This window comes from Silurus meridionalis, chromosome 14 (assembly GCF_014805685.1).
Source record: "Silurus meridionalis isolate SWU-2019-XX chromosome 14, ASM1480568v1, whole genome shotgun sequence".
Classification (NCBI taxonomy): Eukaryota; Metazoa; Chordata; class Actinopteri; order Siluriformes; family Siluridae; genus Silurus; species Silurus meridionalis.
This window is the reverse complement of record NC_060897.1, coordinates 20,039,994-20,055,730: the sequence shown is the minus strand read 5'-3', so window position 1 is coordinate 20,055,730 and position 15,737 is coordinate 20,039,994. Positions and strand designations below refer to the sequence as shown.

The 15,737-nt window shown below is 35.7% G+C and overlaps 1 protein-coding gene across 2 annotated transcripts; it reads right to left on the bottom strand.

The window, feature by feature from the left end:
* Positions 1-30: 30 nt before the first annotated feature.
* Positions 31-12,577, bottom strand: LOC124396423 (interferon-induced protein 44-like). 2 transcript variants are annotated; one of them, XM_046865565.1, is made up of 11 exons: positions 12,403-12,577; positions 12,261-12,296; positions 10,845-10,901; positions 7,582-7,617; positions 6,959-6,976; positions 6,443-6,476; positions 5,555-5,750; positions 3,885-4,034; positions 2,872-3,043; positions 1,061-1,161; positions 31-938 (listed from the first exon to the last, which is right to left on the bottom strand). In XM_046865565.1, the coding sequence occupies exons 3-11, from the start codon at positions 10,861-10,863 to the stop codon at positions 777-779; spliced, it is 888 nt and encodes a 295-aa protein (XP_046721521.1). In that variant the 5' UTR covers positions 10,864-10,901; positions 12,261-12,296; positions 12,403-12,577; the 3' UTR covers positions 31-776. The 2 variants fall into 2 exon arrangements, with proteins under 2 accessions (XP_046721521.1, XP_046721520.1); XM_046865564.1 differs by having other exon boundaries at positions 32-938; positions 6,959-6,979; positions 12,403-12,575.
* Positions 12,578-15,737: the final 3,160 nt, after the last annotated feature.

Sequence of the window (15,737 nt, the reverse complement as noted above, 5' to 3'; positions counted from 1 at the left end):
AATGTGAATACTGACGGAAATATGCCTCAGAAAGAAGAGGATGTGGTTGTAGACAATTTTTTTTAAATAAATGTTGCACCCAACCATGTATTAATTTGTGGTATATTTTAAATAGTAGGGTTTTTTACCATTATGTTTATGATGTTACATTAAATACATAAAAATTAATAAATGAAAGTGTTTTCATTACTGTAAGTGAAATTTATTTTACTGATTGAGAAACATAAAACCCAACAAGAAATTACAAGTATAGGAACATACACTTATGTGCAGAACGTTGCCGCAAGGTTTCTTGTCTATGTCTGGACCCTTCAACAAAGGTTCCACTGGTAATGTGTGACATTTAATGTTTGTTACTGTAATACTGGGAGACACAAATACGAGGTGGTATTAAAAGGTTTCGAGACTGAGGCTGCTAACTGTGCGCTATGAGATTTCATCCTGAGCGGCAAGTTATACCAAAGAGCAAACGTGAACTTCTGCATAAAACTGGAGACCTTTGACAGACGGAGATGCTTCAATGAGATTGAGGTGTTTTGAGAAAAAAAGAAAAATAAACACACACAATTAGCAATTGTACATACAAATGTTCACATTAGCATATACATTTACAAGCTCAAGAAGGATAAAGCCATGTTAAAAATATTAGAACAAAATAAACCAAATTGTTTTTTATATATATAAAAAAATGCTCAGATTAGCTGAATATTAGTCTTTAGCTAGGTAGCTACTGAATATGCACAAATAGAACATGTACAGTATTTATCATGAAGTGTTCAGAGCTTGTCGGTGTAATCATTGGCAAAATGTAAGATTTGTTTCAGCGCAGACAGGAGGAGGACATCCATGTCGTTGTTCGTCTCTATCTCCTCGTAGTAGTTCTTCACAGGAAAGATGCAGGTCATAGGGATGGACAGTCTGTCACTGCAAACCATCATCTGCATGTAAGAAACGATCAGATGTTCAGGACTAATAGAACAGAGAGGTTGTTCAACCATGAACTGTTCATAAGCTTCTGGATCCTGTGTGTTATACATTGTGCAATGATATTTGGACTGACCTTTTCCTTTATTTTCTTGCTTGTGTAGACATTTCTCAGATCCTTCTTGACCAGAGGACAGACTTGATCAATCATGGTCATGATAACAACTTGAGGGATCCCTGCCATATTGGAGGAAAAATGTTATTGGTGGAGATTTATAGAAGATTTGTTGTCTAGGAAGTTTGATGTTTGAAATTGAATAAAATGATCATTTAGTACTGTCACATTGGTTCAAACTTCTGATTGGCAGCACTACTGCATTGCCTAGTGGTATTACTAGAACAGCAGCCATTCTAACAAATTCACTGTATGCCTATGGAATTCTGTGAACGGTCAGTTAACAAATCTGAAAATCAATGTGAAATTTGTTGATGAAACACCAGTAACATCTACACTATATGGATAAAAGTATTAGGACATTTGACTTTTCCATCCTTATGTGGTTTTCCACACAAACTGTTACGACACAGTTGGAAGCACATAATTGTATTGTATTGTCATTGGATACGCTGTTCCAGCGAAACAATTCCCAGTGCACAAAGCCAGCTCCATTAAGATATGCTTTACATGGTTTGAAGGTTAAGAGCTCTGTCCTTAACCCTACTGAACACCTTTGGGATGAATTGGAATGCTGCACCACAGGTCTCCACATCATTGTGGCTGAATGAGCACAAATCTACACAAAACCTAGTGCGGGGGTCGGCAACCCGCGGCTCTAGAGCCGCATGCGGCTCTTAAGCGCCGCCCTAGTGGCTCCCTGGAGCTTTTAAAAAAAATAATAATAATAATATAATATTATTTCAGTACGATATAAATTAATAAACATTCTTAACGTTTTTCAACGTTGTAAAAATGTGTATAATAAATATTTAATTTCAACATTTCTGTCAACGAAGATTTACGTCAAAAAAAAACTGCGAAACACGTTTCTGTCAGATCGCCGTGATGCTGAAAAACAAACAAACAAACCGGCGGGTGTGTCATGGGCCATGGATCCCAAGGGGAAAAAGAGAAAGATAGCTGAGGAGAACAGAGGATTCAACAGTTCTTGGACCGAATCATTTGCTTTCATTGCCAATGCGGAAGGATTGCCTGCATGTTTGCTTTGTAATGAGAAGTTGTCAAATAACAAAAAGAGTAATGTGGAAAGACATTTCCAGGGAAAGCATGCTACATTTGCAGCCAAGTACCCAGTTGGGAGTGAGAGAAAAAGTGCGATTGCATTACTTCTGGAAAAATTAGAGGAGCGCAAAGATAAATTTAAGAAGTGGATTGCATCTCCAAACTCCACTACTGCTGCTAGTTATGTTGCAACCCGGGAGATAATAAAGCGTGGGAAATCGTTCACAGATGGTGACTACATGAAGGATTCATTCATTAAAATTTCAGAGCACCTATTTTCAGACTTCAAAAACAGAAAAAACAGAGTAGTCACGTGGTGCGTCATTCTCTCCAGGATGCACTGCAGGGAAAATAAACATTTAATCATGAATGCTCACTATGTATTTGTAGCCTACTTATCATTTTGATACTAAGGGGGTAATATAGACGCTTACATTACCTTCATTATAAGGCTTATATAAGGCGTTTAATTTTTTGCGGCTCCAGACAGATTTTTTTTTTTTTTTTTTTTGGTCAATATGGCTCTTTCAACATTTTGGGTTGCCGACCCCTGACCTAGTGGAACATCTTCCCAGGTTATAATAACAGGTAGGTTATATATATTTAGTTAGCTGGGCAGGTAGGATCATATATGGCAAGAATAAATCAAAATAGTCTTAAATGACTATAAAAGGGTGAAAGTGATTTTATTTTCCAGATTTATTTACCAATATCAGTGGCATGTCTGAAGTTTAGATTTAGCTTCTCAAAGATCTCATCAGAAATTTGAGAAATGCTGTTTGCTGACACTACACAGATCAGGCAGTGTGTTCTCTCTTCCATTGAGGGTTTGTTATTGAAGTGGGGGTCCTCAGGAGTTAAGTGACCACGAGGGTTAAACTGTAAACAGCAGAGAAATCGTAAGGTAAACAATGAGAGTTAGAAGCAGTTTTATCAATGCCAGGATGGTTTTATAATCATCACATTCTGCTAAATTAGTTTGAGCATGTATGGTTTTAAATATTAAGGAAAGACTTGAAAGAAACCATTTTTAGTTCTGTTTTTAAGAGAAATACACTAAACCTGTTCCAGCATTATATTGCCCCTGTGCACAAAGCCTGCTCCATAATGATATGGTTTGGCGCAGAAGATCTTGGGTGGACTGCTATAGAGCTGAAACCTTATTGAACACTTTTGGGATGAATTGGAACGCTGGCCACCTCACCAACATCATTAGCTGACTTTACTAATGCTTTACTAAGTATCTTACAAATCTTATGGCTAGGCACCACAAACCTTTTTAACATATAGTGTATGTTGAAATTCAATTTATGACAATACTATTTAATCCTTTTTAAGGCTATTTTTTTTATGTAAATTACATTCATATTTTCACAGATAAATATTTAAACCTAATATACAGTATATTTAGCCCTGACAAAATTTGCTAAATATAATTAGCTGTAACACTGCCTCACAATCTATGGATTATTTTTTTTACTTTGAATTTATGTTCTCTTATTTAAATCAGGTAAAATTACACATATACTGAACAAGGGCCATGACAGAAACACAATCAAGAAAATGGAATTCGAAAAATAGTATATGTTAATCGCAAGTACTGATGATGTACAATTTTATGCTGTTTACTAATAGGAAGAAAACAGAAGTGACTGTCTATTTTAGAAAATAGAAATATATTCAAAGATCATTATGGAGGGTTTAAAACCTTTGATTTGACCTTATATTCATCTGGCAAATTGCCACGCAAAGCACTCTTTAAATCCTCCAGATGAATCCCATCTTCTTTGCCATCTTCCACACCCATGGTGTCATAGAACATAAAAGATAAGGTTCCAGAATTTCCATCTTTGATTTTGTAGGGTCTGTACTAAAGTGGAAAAAACATCAAATCTTATACTTTATCTGTTATACATTACCCAAGTATAATACACACGATTGAGGACCTCAATAATGTGATTACATACAGTACTGTGCAAAGGTTTTAGGAAGGTGTGTATAAATGCAGAAAAGTAAGAATGCTTTTAGAAATAGTTTTTTAATCACTTAATGAAATAAAAAGTCAGTGAACAGTAAGAAAACCAAATCTGCCTGCAAAAATAGTTTCTGAAGGAACTTGGCAGGTAGGGGTTTGAAAAAACTAACAACAGATCTTCTGTGGATGTAGGCTGCCTTGAATTCCTATGTCTTTTCATGTAATCCCAGACAAACTTTATAACGTTGAGCTCAGGGTTAAGTGGGGGCCAAACCACTTCCATGATTCATTGTTCTTCTTTATTCTGAACATAGTTCAATGACAATGGCTGTATGTTTTGAGTCATTGTCCTGCTACAGATTAAATCCAACACCTCCCTGATGGTATTGTATGATGGATGAGTATTAGGTGGTATCAAAAGGTTTCGAGACTAATGGAGCTAACTGATGCTATTCTGACCTTGGTCTTAGCACATCTGTGATCTGTGACAGCAAGTTTAACCTTGTTTCCATATCAGAAGGCATTTTTGGCCACAATTCTTCTATGAAGAACATTTCTGGACAGACTTCTGGTTTCTGCCAGTTCTTTGCTGATTGACACTGCTGGACAGCTTCACATTAAGTTACCTTGGCTGACCACTGTGTCTACAATACTTAGCATTGCCCTTTCCTGTGGAAATAGCGAAATAGCTTAAACATCGCATCTTGAAACGCCAGTCTGCTTTGAAATCTTTGCCTGGAAAAGACCTTGATGATGCATTATAACTACCTTGTGTCTTGTTGCTGTGCAATGTGTGCAGTTTTAAACCTCCTAAACAGCTGTTTCTGAAACCATGTATTAAACTACATATGAAATAGGGATCATTAGCAAGCAGCTTGCCACTGTATAACTCTACACCTGACTCTAATTCTGCAAAAAAAGGGTATTCACACCAATTATTGGTTTGATTTAGGTTTTTCTTCCATTCACTCACTTTGAATATTGTAAATTGATAAAAACTAACAATTCAAATATATTTTTGAAATATCTTGCTCAGTACTGTATATGGAAACTATCAATGGTTTCCACAACAAAATTGCCATCTATTAATGAACTATTTCTCTGCAGAAAGCAATAATGCTTGTATATGAGTCTGTCTGTCAATGCAACAAAGAAAGACATGCATATTTATAAGAAGGTAAAAAAGAAAAAGAAATACTGCTGCCTCTAATTTATAATTTAATAATAATAAGCTTTAAAATATTTTTGCTTCCTTTTAAATAAAATAGTGAAAAAAAGCCTCTGTGCTCTATAGTTTAAACAATCTTCAATTTCAGACAACTAATTCATTATAAAAACAACTGTACAGTCGAAACTACAAATAAGGAAATAAAATTTTACTGAGGTGATGTAATGATAATACAAATGATACTTACAATTCTGGTGCAACTAACATTTGATGATGATGATGCAATTGCTTTGTTCGTAACTCTGTTTTGAAATGCACTATCAATGGAATTCACAAAGCTGGATTTTCCAGCCCCGATGGGTCCCTTCATCAGAAATCGGAAATGCTTGATTTGTTGATTACAGACCGTAAACTCTCTCAACTTCTCCTCTAACTCGCTCTTGCTGTTATAAAATAATGAAGGATGACAAAAAGTCTTTGTAAATCTATTGCTGTTCAAAGAAATGATGAACAAAAGAATGTAAAATCTACTCAGGACAATACACTCAGTGTACCTTTTACTGACTGATTGAGCATAAGAGCAGATGGATGGATCACTTTATTCACCATAGAGGAACCTTTCTAAACATTTTGTTGTGTAAGAATAATTTAATCTTCTTCTTCTTCTTTCGGCTTCTCCCATTAGGGGTCGCCACAGCGGATCATCCGTCTCCATACCACCCTGTCCTCTACATCTGCCTCTTTTACACCAACTACCTGCATGTCTTCTCTCACCACATCCATAAACCTCCTCCTTGGTCCTCTTTACCTCCTTCCTGGTGGCTCCATCCTCAGCATTCTTCTACCAATATAACACTTATCCCTCCTCTGCATATGTCCAAAACATCTCAATCACACCTCCCTCACCTTGTCACCAAAACGTCCTACATGGGCTGTCCCTCTAATAAACTCATTTCTAATGTAAGAATAATTAAACAAACATTTCAAAATTGGTTTCTGTCCCCGGATTTCATAAATCCTGCAATTCTAATGTGTGTATAAATGTGTATCCATGTGGACTTCAGTAATAAATCTCCTGCATCTCCTGAGTCCTGTAAATTATTGACTTGAATAAATGTATCGAATTTATACTCACTTCCAATTTATGTTTCTCCATGGCCTGTCAAACACTAGAAATAAAATGTAGAAATTAATTTATCATGGAGTAGATATTAAAAAAAGTAGTAAAAGTAAAAGTCAAATTTGTGAACAGAACCAAGATTGAAAGCAACAACTACATAAATGAAATTTCATTTAAAAATTAAGTAGCTCTATGGCTGGACTGGATTCTGCATTGAAAAGTTCTGAAATTAGAATTGTGTATTATTGTTCACTTGTCACGTCACGTCAAGCAAATCATCTGCCAGAATGTACAGTAACTTTTTTAATGAATTTAATTACTTACAGTACTTGCGTACTGTAAATCATTTGTACTACATTTATTTATTAAATTAATTGAATACATTGCAAATGTACAATACATTTAAGCACCTTTGAATAGAACAGGTCCACTTTTATTTTCAATGTACACTATGTTCACTTATGTATTTTTATTTATATTTATGAACATGATGTTTGAGTCAAGAGAGGAACAACAGAGGACAAAACTTACCACCAAAATCTGCTTTGCCTTCTAGACAAAATTGGAATATGAAAGCAAAATTAATAACATTTCATTATAAGAGTGAAGTATTTACTTTAAACAGACATTTCTGGCAGTAAATAAAATTGTATGAACAACTAGATGTTTGAAATCCACTTCACAGTTAGTTACTGTGATGGCCAAAGCAGTAAGAGATGAATTTATAAAATGAATGAAATGAAAAATTAGTTTCGTCCTACTATCTCACAGTAATTCACAGTAATGTTTCATAGGATTTTTTTTATTTGAAAGATTGCCAAAATGTGAAATATTCTGAAATAATTAATGTTAAATAAAAAGTATGAATGTACACTATATGTCATGGCTAAAACAGACGAACGGCCACATATAGTTGTGATAAACTTTCCAGAAATTAATCTTGTCGTTAATTTTAATAAAAATTGAACACGGGTTTTCTTTCACAACCACAAACCCTTGAGTGCTTTGTTGGTCTTTACAGAAAGTCAATGTACATTAAAACAAAAAAGATTTTTTTGCAAGTTGTTGAGACTTCATATGCAATAAATAAAAGAAAACCAATATTATAAATCAATCCATTTTTAAATGCTGTTTTAATGTCCAGAAAGTCTTACCTTGAGAATCGGTTCTGTTCAGAGGTTCTTTTTGAACTAAAGATCAGAAGAAAAGTGTTTGACAACTCCTACCAAACATCCTTACCAAACATCACTGAATTGACCAGTTCTTTATCACCAGTTTGGTCACCAAATTGAATGTACTCTAGATTTGCTTTTTTATTCATTTAAATGGTATCTTATAGTAAAGCAATGCAAATTATTGAGTCCTGTCTCTTCAGATGCTTTTAGATGGATGGCCATTACATTTCTTGACCTCCATGAGTGGGCCTTGATAGCTTAGTCCTCAAGCAAAAATTATGTGCTTGAGATATACTTTAAGCTTAAGATATAGAATCTAAAGGTACTGATGTCTGGGACATGAGTTTCATTGTAGCAGACAGTGACCCTTTTATGTAGAGATGTAAAACTATGACACAGAGGAGAACCCAACACTCAACAGTGGTACGGATGATAAAGTCTGATGCAATGAGTCCGCAAAGACCATTCTTAAACTGGAAGAAAGTAAATTCATGCAATCAACAGGCTAATGAGTCTTTCTAAATATTAACTTTAAGGCTGTATTTATTTCTTTGTCCTAGGAGACCAGGAGAATTCAGCTGAACAAGATGAAATGGTTAGAGAAAGAAATATGTTTAATTTGCATGAGTGGGATGGAACATATGCCATGCACACCGGAGGACAGTTGAAGCCGAATGACGCAAGACGCAGTTGTTAAGTAATAAAATTAAAAGATTTATCTTATTATTAAGTATAGAATACTTTTATCACCATGAAAGCTTCTTGTAATAAATAATTTCAGTGAGCCAGTAAGCACAACATTAGAACGTGTTGCAACATTGTGTACTCAAATCTAATCGTTGTTCTGTGAACAAAAAGTGGTCCACGTGTCTAGTTAATCAAATCTTTATCCGGCTTTAGTCAAACCATGTTTTTTCCAATCTGACAGAAAGTGTTTATTATTTCTTAAAGATTCAAAATTGGGAATTACTTAAGCTTTTGGACTACACCTGTTTTCCTATCATGGTCTAGACTGGGAAAATTAGCTGCCTGGCTGCCTGACCAATAGACGAAAAGTTGACTGTTTTTGAGGGGTCCCAAAATGCTTGCACATTTTGCAAATATGTATTGTGTCATAACATAATTCCAATTTTTTTTTTCTGTTGTTTTTGCTTGCCTGGCTTGCCAAGCTGATATTTCAAACTCACTTCCTCAAACACAAATACAGACAGGTCACTTCCTTTTCTGTCTAGATTGCCATACAAGGCAATTTTCCCCAATCTACTACAGTTAGAATTTCGTAAGCTTAACTTTTATCATCAATAATATATTTTTTGCAAGTGTCATGCTCACACTTAAAGTTCTGATTTCATATTTCCGGATACTTTTTTGCTGACTTAACAAATTAATTTAATTACAGCTTATTTTTCTTTCACTTCTGCACAGGACCTTCATATTCAGCAACGTGTGAAACGATGAAAAAATCCTATTACCAATGTTTCGATTGGCAAAGAAAAACCTTTCCTAAATTAGGAAGCATGATAAACATAATAAATATTGGTATGCACCTGTTATAGGTTAAGGGAATCAAATTACTGCTTGTGCCCAGCAAGTTATCCATGCAGGTGACAAGATTTACACACAGTGGATATACATTTGTTAAATGAAATCATTCCTTAATTACGCTGACTGTTTACAGCACTGTTTTGATGACACTCGGTCACATAGGACTGTAAAAAGACTAAATCGGACAGTAAAACAAAAGATGGAGAAGGTAATGGCTGGTACAGGCCTAAATAAGTTGCAAGCTCTCCCTTTTAATTATTAAGTATTAATGTATACCTGTATTAGGGGTCATGACAGGATTAAGCCTAACTAAAGTGCTGACAGGTCTTCCTATGAGACTGACAACTACTTCTTTTTAGGTGAAAAAATTGAAAAAGAAAAAAGTTACAGCAGGTTAATGCTGGAATGCAGTCTATTCATTCACAGGTAAAAGTAGCTCTGTCCCCTTCACACTTACACATGTTGCATACCATTTAACTGAAAGATTAGATGCTTGTCAAAAGTCATTGCCTTGGACCAATTTCAGTGGGATGGCCCTGGTATGTTTTGCTGACTCCAATGGCTGTACATGTGGCTAAAATGAATGGATTGTCCTTACTATCATTCGGTTTACTGTGGTAGTCTACAGTCTAAGACACTGAAGTAAAGAAAAAAGAAGAATCTTCTTTCAGGGATTTCCCTTAGATCAAAATCAGGCACAATCAGATACTCTTAACGATCATTTCAACATGTCTAAACAAGGTCCCGCTGATTACAGTGCTTGTTCTACCTGTGACAACTTCCCTGCTATGTACCCCATGTCATTCACACAACTAGTATGTCTCTATAGGATAAAATATCTTTATAGTGTTAAGCAGACTGAAATGCATCTCAGGTTAACTGTATCTGTGGAAAAGAAATTGAATTAATTATGGTCACCTTTGGGGAAAATGGTACTTACTTTACAGTAGATTGGTACTGGTTGTGTGTTACTAAGGCTTAAGCTATTCCTTAAATGTATTTATTGTGACCTTTTTACAATCACATGATTACTATTGGAACTCTCTAGAACCACAATGCTTCCCAATTTTCTTGAGAACCAACGCCGATCAGAAACAATGGCATTTAACTTCAAACCATAAATGAAGAAAAGAAAGCAGAAGTCAAATCAGCAAACAAAAAGTGTGGGAAAATAAACAAGAAATGGTGACAACACTTTAAGTTAATCAGTTAGTCAGCACAGACATAATGAGTGATACATCTAATGGATGCATTCAATAATCTGTTAACACCAGGCACAGCATATTTACTGCTGCTGCTGCTGTGCTGTACACCTGCACTACATTCCTATCTTCAAAATCTTCAGAAATCGTGAACGTTATTGCGTAATGTCCATGCTGCTATTAGACAACATTCCTGTCCAACAGTCAAACATTGAATGAAGAACAATACACCAAATACTGGATTTACAATGACACATTTTGGGTATCGGATTTGATTATCATTTGATTGTGCAAATATAACAAAGAGATTTAGGCTTATAAGCAAAAAACAAAGTTAGATCAGTACATACAGCAACTCAATGACAATCACGATGTTACTCGACTCATTTAAAAGATCAGAACAGGAAAAGAATGGTGCTGACATTCGTTATTGGTATGGTACCTAATAATATTCTTCTAGCTCAGAAATAAAGCAACAAAAGAAATAAATCTTACAGAATTTCCAGAAGGCCATCTTGCTTTCTGTTAGTTGTCTCCAGTAGTCTGCAGAATCTAAAATGAATTTTTCAGTAATTACCAAATTTAAAAAAAAAGAATCTGATTATGCCAAAACAATGGATCTTCTAGCGAAAATTGGTGTTACATCATTTAGAAACATACAATCAACATGACTGGGGGAGGCTATTATATATTGTATTTATAATAAATAACAAAGCACCATCCATGAAAATAAACATTATGCTTTATTTTTTTTTATTTATTTATTTTTTTACATATTTATGCTACTTTCTAAAAATGTTAACAGTGAGTGTTGGACTGAGAGTTGAAAGTGAATCAGCACTAGAGACAGAGTTAGCAGAAGTAATTTTTGGAATAAAAATAATTTATTAGCAATGATGGAATTTCTTCTAATTTATATTTTTATTTATTTGTTTGTTTGTTTGTTTGTTTGTTTGTTTGTTTGTTTGTTTGTTTTAAACTTCCTATTATTTAACTCCCTGGTCTCAGTCACTTTTAATGAAAAGATTAAATAATTGAATTTGGAAAATTCCAATAAAAGTAATAATGTATTAATGAGATGAAAACTAATTTGCATACATTTGCACAACAATTTTGAAAAACAAGTCATTTTAATACATTATACATTTCATTGTTGTGTCTTTCTGTCTTTGCTGAGTAAATATCATTTTTCTACCTCTGATCTGATATGGATATCATTTAAGGCCAAATAAAAAATAAAAAAAAATATATTTAAACGGACTGATAGATTAATTTGTTGAATTAGTGGTTAAAACCAGAAAAAAACAAACAAATAGTGACATTGCTGCTTATATTAAATAACTATAATTTTAACAATATCCTGGACTACATACTTTTTGTTTATTTAAAAGCTTACAGTTTTTTCATTAACATTTTATTATATATTTATATTCTCTTGCTTCTATGATACTGTATTACATTTGGCAATAAAGAAGAAAAAACATAATTGGGAACTTTAAAGGAAGCTGGTGTAGATGTTGTTATAAAAAAGCAGTTTCCATCTATAAAGTTAAAAAAAAGCTGGCCACCTGCATAATATGAATTTAGAGCCCCTAAAAATTATTAATATATCATCCTCTACCTGCAGCATGAATTTTGTTGGACAATCTTTTTAGGGAGCAAATCATAGTTGTGCTCTGTTCACTTTTTTTTTATTGTATTTTTAATTGGTGCACCATGTGATATTTAAAGGTCAGAATATTTGGATTTTAATTTTTTTTACCAAATCCTGAATTTTTCCTAAACTTTTTCCCCCGACCTCTTTTGTTCCTTTATCTAATTGATGTTTCCATTTTTCGTCATACTATCTAACTAAGGTGTGTGTCTACTTACATGAAATGTATGTAGAATGAGTAAAATGAATTTTCTTACCTGCTTTGCTATTGGTGGAATAAAAAATTTATGGATCTGCAGAGATAGAATTTAAAGCAAAATAATGAGATATGTTGCCACATATCACTTTTGGAAAAAAAAAAAAATAGCACTGAAAAATACCAAATTATCCTGATCCTACCTTTAAATGAAGATGTCACCATCTGTATTAACTTCTGTAGTGCTTTCCACAGATATATGTGATAAAAGCAAAAGTGAAACTAGTAGAATATGTAAAACAGGAACTGTTTTATTGTATGACTATGAAAAACCTTTGGCATCCTATAATAAGACTACTCTTGTTTAAGACCTCTGTAGAACTCTAGAAAACTTTGTAAAAATGCTTTGTGCTGTTTTCATTTTATCTATTTATTTTTTTCTATTCAAGCGCTGTGTCAGGGAGCTCCCTGATCCTTCTCCTGTGCGTGCCACGCCCGCTCGAAGCTCCTCGCCAGCATACTAGTCACACACACCTGAGACTCGTTTTGCACTAATCATCACACCCATATAAACCCCTCACCTGCACATTCACGTCGTCAGTTATTGTCTAAGTTTATGCTGCTCATCACACGTGTTTTCCCGTGGACTGTTCAGTACGGGCTTCTACCCAAGCGCACCTTGGATTCTACACCGACTACCTTTCTTTGTGTTTTGGTTTGCTCTTTTCACCATGGTCCGCGCTTCCGCTGCACCCCACCGGATTACTCACATCACACGACTATTGTTGTGTTCTGATTTGCCCTGTGACCCAAATAAACTCCTCGTTTGCTTTCACTTCGGCTTTCGCCTCCAGTGTCGTGTCTCGCGTAACACACTGTTTATTGCAACAAAATATTCCAAGACAAAGTCAGTTCAAGTACAAACTTCAAGCTGAGTGTGTAGTGAAAGTTGCCCGTTTCTGGTTTAGAGCATCACTGAAAGATCACATTGCTCATTTCTTGCTTGTTCTCTATTGGTGTGTACATTCTGTGGAGGACGTTGCTCTGCCTCTTTGCACTGCTGAGTATGTCAGCTTTCCTGCTTGCCTTGCTGCAGATGATGCTCTACCTCTATGTCCAGCTGAGGATGTTGTTCTTCTTCTATGTCCTGCTGAGGATGTTTCCATCCCTGCCTGTCCTGCAGATTTTTTTCATCCTCCTTCTTGCTCAAATAAGGATGCCGCTCTGCCTGCTTGCTCAAATAAGGACATTGCGCCTCCCGTGTACTACACATGGAACATTGCTTCCACCTCAAGTTTCATCTAAAATGTTGTTCTCCTTGCAAGCTTTGAAGCATAAAAACGGAACTACAGATAGCATGAACCATCTTTGGCTGCCCACGATCCTCTGGAACGGACTTGTTGGGAAATTTATGACCCCGGACAACAATTCCTATCAGCCGCTGCATTGTTGGTCACACATCTCTGATCTCTTACACCTGAATTATTGCCTGCTAATTAGCACTTGTATCTAAGTCTCACATTTCACAGCATTCTTTTGCTCACAATTGAATTTGATTGGTTTTCTCTGTTTTTGGCTTTTTTCTCATGTTATTTTTGTCCTTGTTTTGTTGCTGCTTAGCATTTTGGTTTTGCTTGTACCAAGGTTGTTTGTACTTGATTTAGTCCAGTGTGTCTGTATGTTCTGGTTAGTTTTGTGGTTATTCAGTTTTGTTGTTTTATGTTGCATCATGGTTCTTGGTTCATGGTTTTTTGTTTCATTGTGTACTGTATCAACTGTATATGGATAAAATGCCAATAAAAGCCAATAAAAAAATTACAAACTGAGCTTTATGTTTAACTCATTTTATACACTTTTCCCTCCTAATTAGTCCATATATAACAACCTATAAGTAATAGAAAAATATGGTAAAAGAGTAAACAGAATGTTTAATACATCATTAGACATTCAAACAAATCAACGAACATTAGCTTGTAGATTATCTAACAAAAGAATGAGAAAGCATAGAGATAGCTGGGCTTCCTAATGAGAGACCATGTTATAATATTCATATAATTATCAAATAAATAAAAATAAGTATTTGAACACCCTGCTATTTTGCAAGTTCTCCCACTTAGAAATCATGGAGGGGTCTGAAATTGTCATTGTAGGTGCATGTCCACTGTGAGAGACATAATCTAAAAAAAAAAATCCAGAAATCACAATGTATGATTTTTAAACTATTTATTTGTATGATACAGCTGCAAATAAGTATTTGAACACTTGAGAAAGTCAATGTTAATATTTGGTACAGTAGCCTTTGTTTGCAATTACAGAGGTCAAATGTTTCCTGTAGTTTTTCACCAGGTTTGCACACACTGCAGGAGGGATTTTGGCCCACTCCTCCACACAGATCTTCTCTAGATCAGTCAGGTTTCTGGTCTGTCACTGCGAAACACAGAGTTTGAGCTCCCTCCAAAGATTGTCTATTGGGTTTAGGTCTGGAGACTGGTTAGGCCACGCCATGCCAGAACCTTGATATGCTTCTTACAGAGCCACTCCTTGGTTATCCTGGCTGTGTGCTTCGGGTCATTGTCATGTTGGAAGACCCAGCCTCGACCCATCTTCAATGCTCTAACTGAGGGAAGGAGGTTGTTCCCCAAAATCTCGCAATACATGGCCCCAGTCATCCTCTCCTTAATACAGTGCAGTCGCCCTGTCCCATGTGCAGAAAAACACCCCCAAAGCATGATGCTACCACCCCCATGCTTCGCAGTAGGGATGGTGTTCTTGGGATGGTACTCATCATTCTTCTTCCTCCAAACACCTTTAGTGGAATTATGACCCAAAAGTTCTATTTTGGTCTCATCTGACCACATGACTTTCTCCCATGACTCCTCTGGATCATCCAAATGGTCATTGGCAAACTTAAGACGTGCCTGGACATGTGCTGGTTTAAGCAGGGGAACCTTCCGTGCCATGCATGATTTCAAACCATGACGTCTTAGTGTATTACCAACAGTAACCATGGAAACAGTGGTCCCAGCTCTTTTCAGGTCATTGACCAGCTCCTCCCGTGTAGTTCTGGGCTGATTTCTCACCTTCCTTAGGATCATTGAGACCCCACGGTGAGATCTTGCATGGAGCCCCAGTCCGAGGAGATTGACAGTCATGTTTAGCTTCTTCCATTTTCTAATGATTGCTCCAACAGTGGACCTTTTTCACCAAGCTGCTTGGCAATTTCCCCGTAGTCCTTTCCAGCCTTGTGGAGGTGTACAATTTTGTCTCTAGTGTCTTTGGACAGCTCTTTGGTCTTGGCCATGTTAGTAGTTGGATTCTTACTGATTGTATGGGGTGGACAGGTGTCTTTATGCAGCTAACGACCTCAAACAGGTGCATCTAATTTAGGATAATAAATGTAGTGGAGGTGGACATTTTAAAGGCAGACTAACAGGTCTTTGAGGGTCAGAATTCTAGCTGATAGACAGGTGTTCAAATACTTATTTGCAGCTGTATCATACAAATAAATAGTTTAAAAATCATATATTGTGATTTCTGG

Excerpts from the sequence above, each read along its gene's own strand:
- LOC124396423 (XM_046865564.1), bottom strand. Across the intron at positions 5,751-6,442 it reads TGGAGAAACATAAATTGGAA|CAAGAGCGAGTTAGAGGAGA; the intron begins GTGAGTATAAAT and ends ATTTTATAACAG. Across the intron at positions 1,162-2,871 it reads CAGACATGCCACTGATATTG|GGATCCCTCAAGTTGTTATC; the intron begins GTAAATAAATCT and ends CCAATATGGCAG.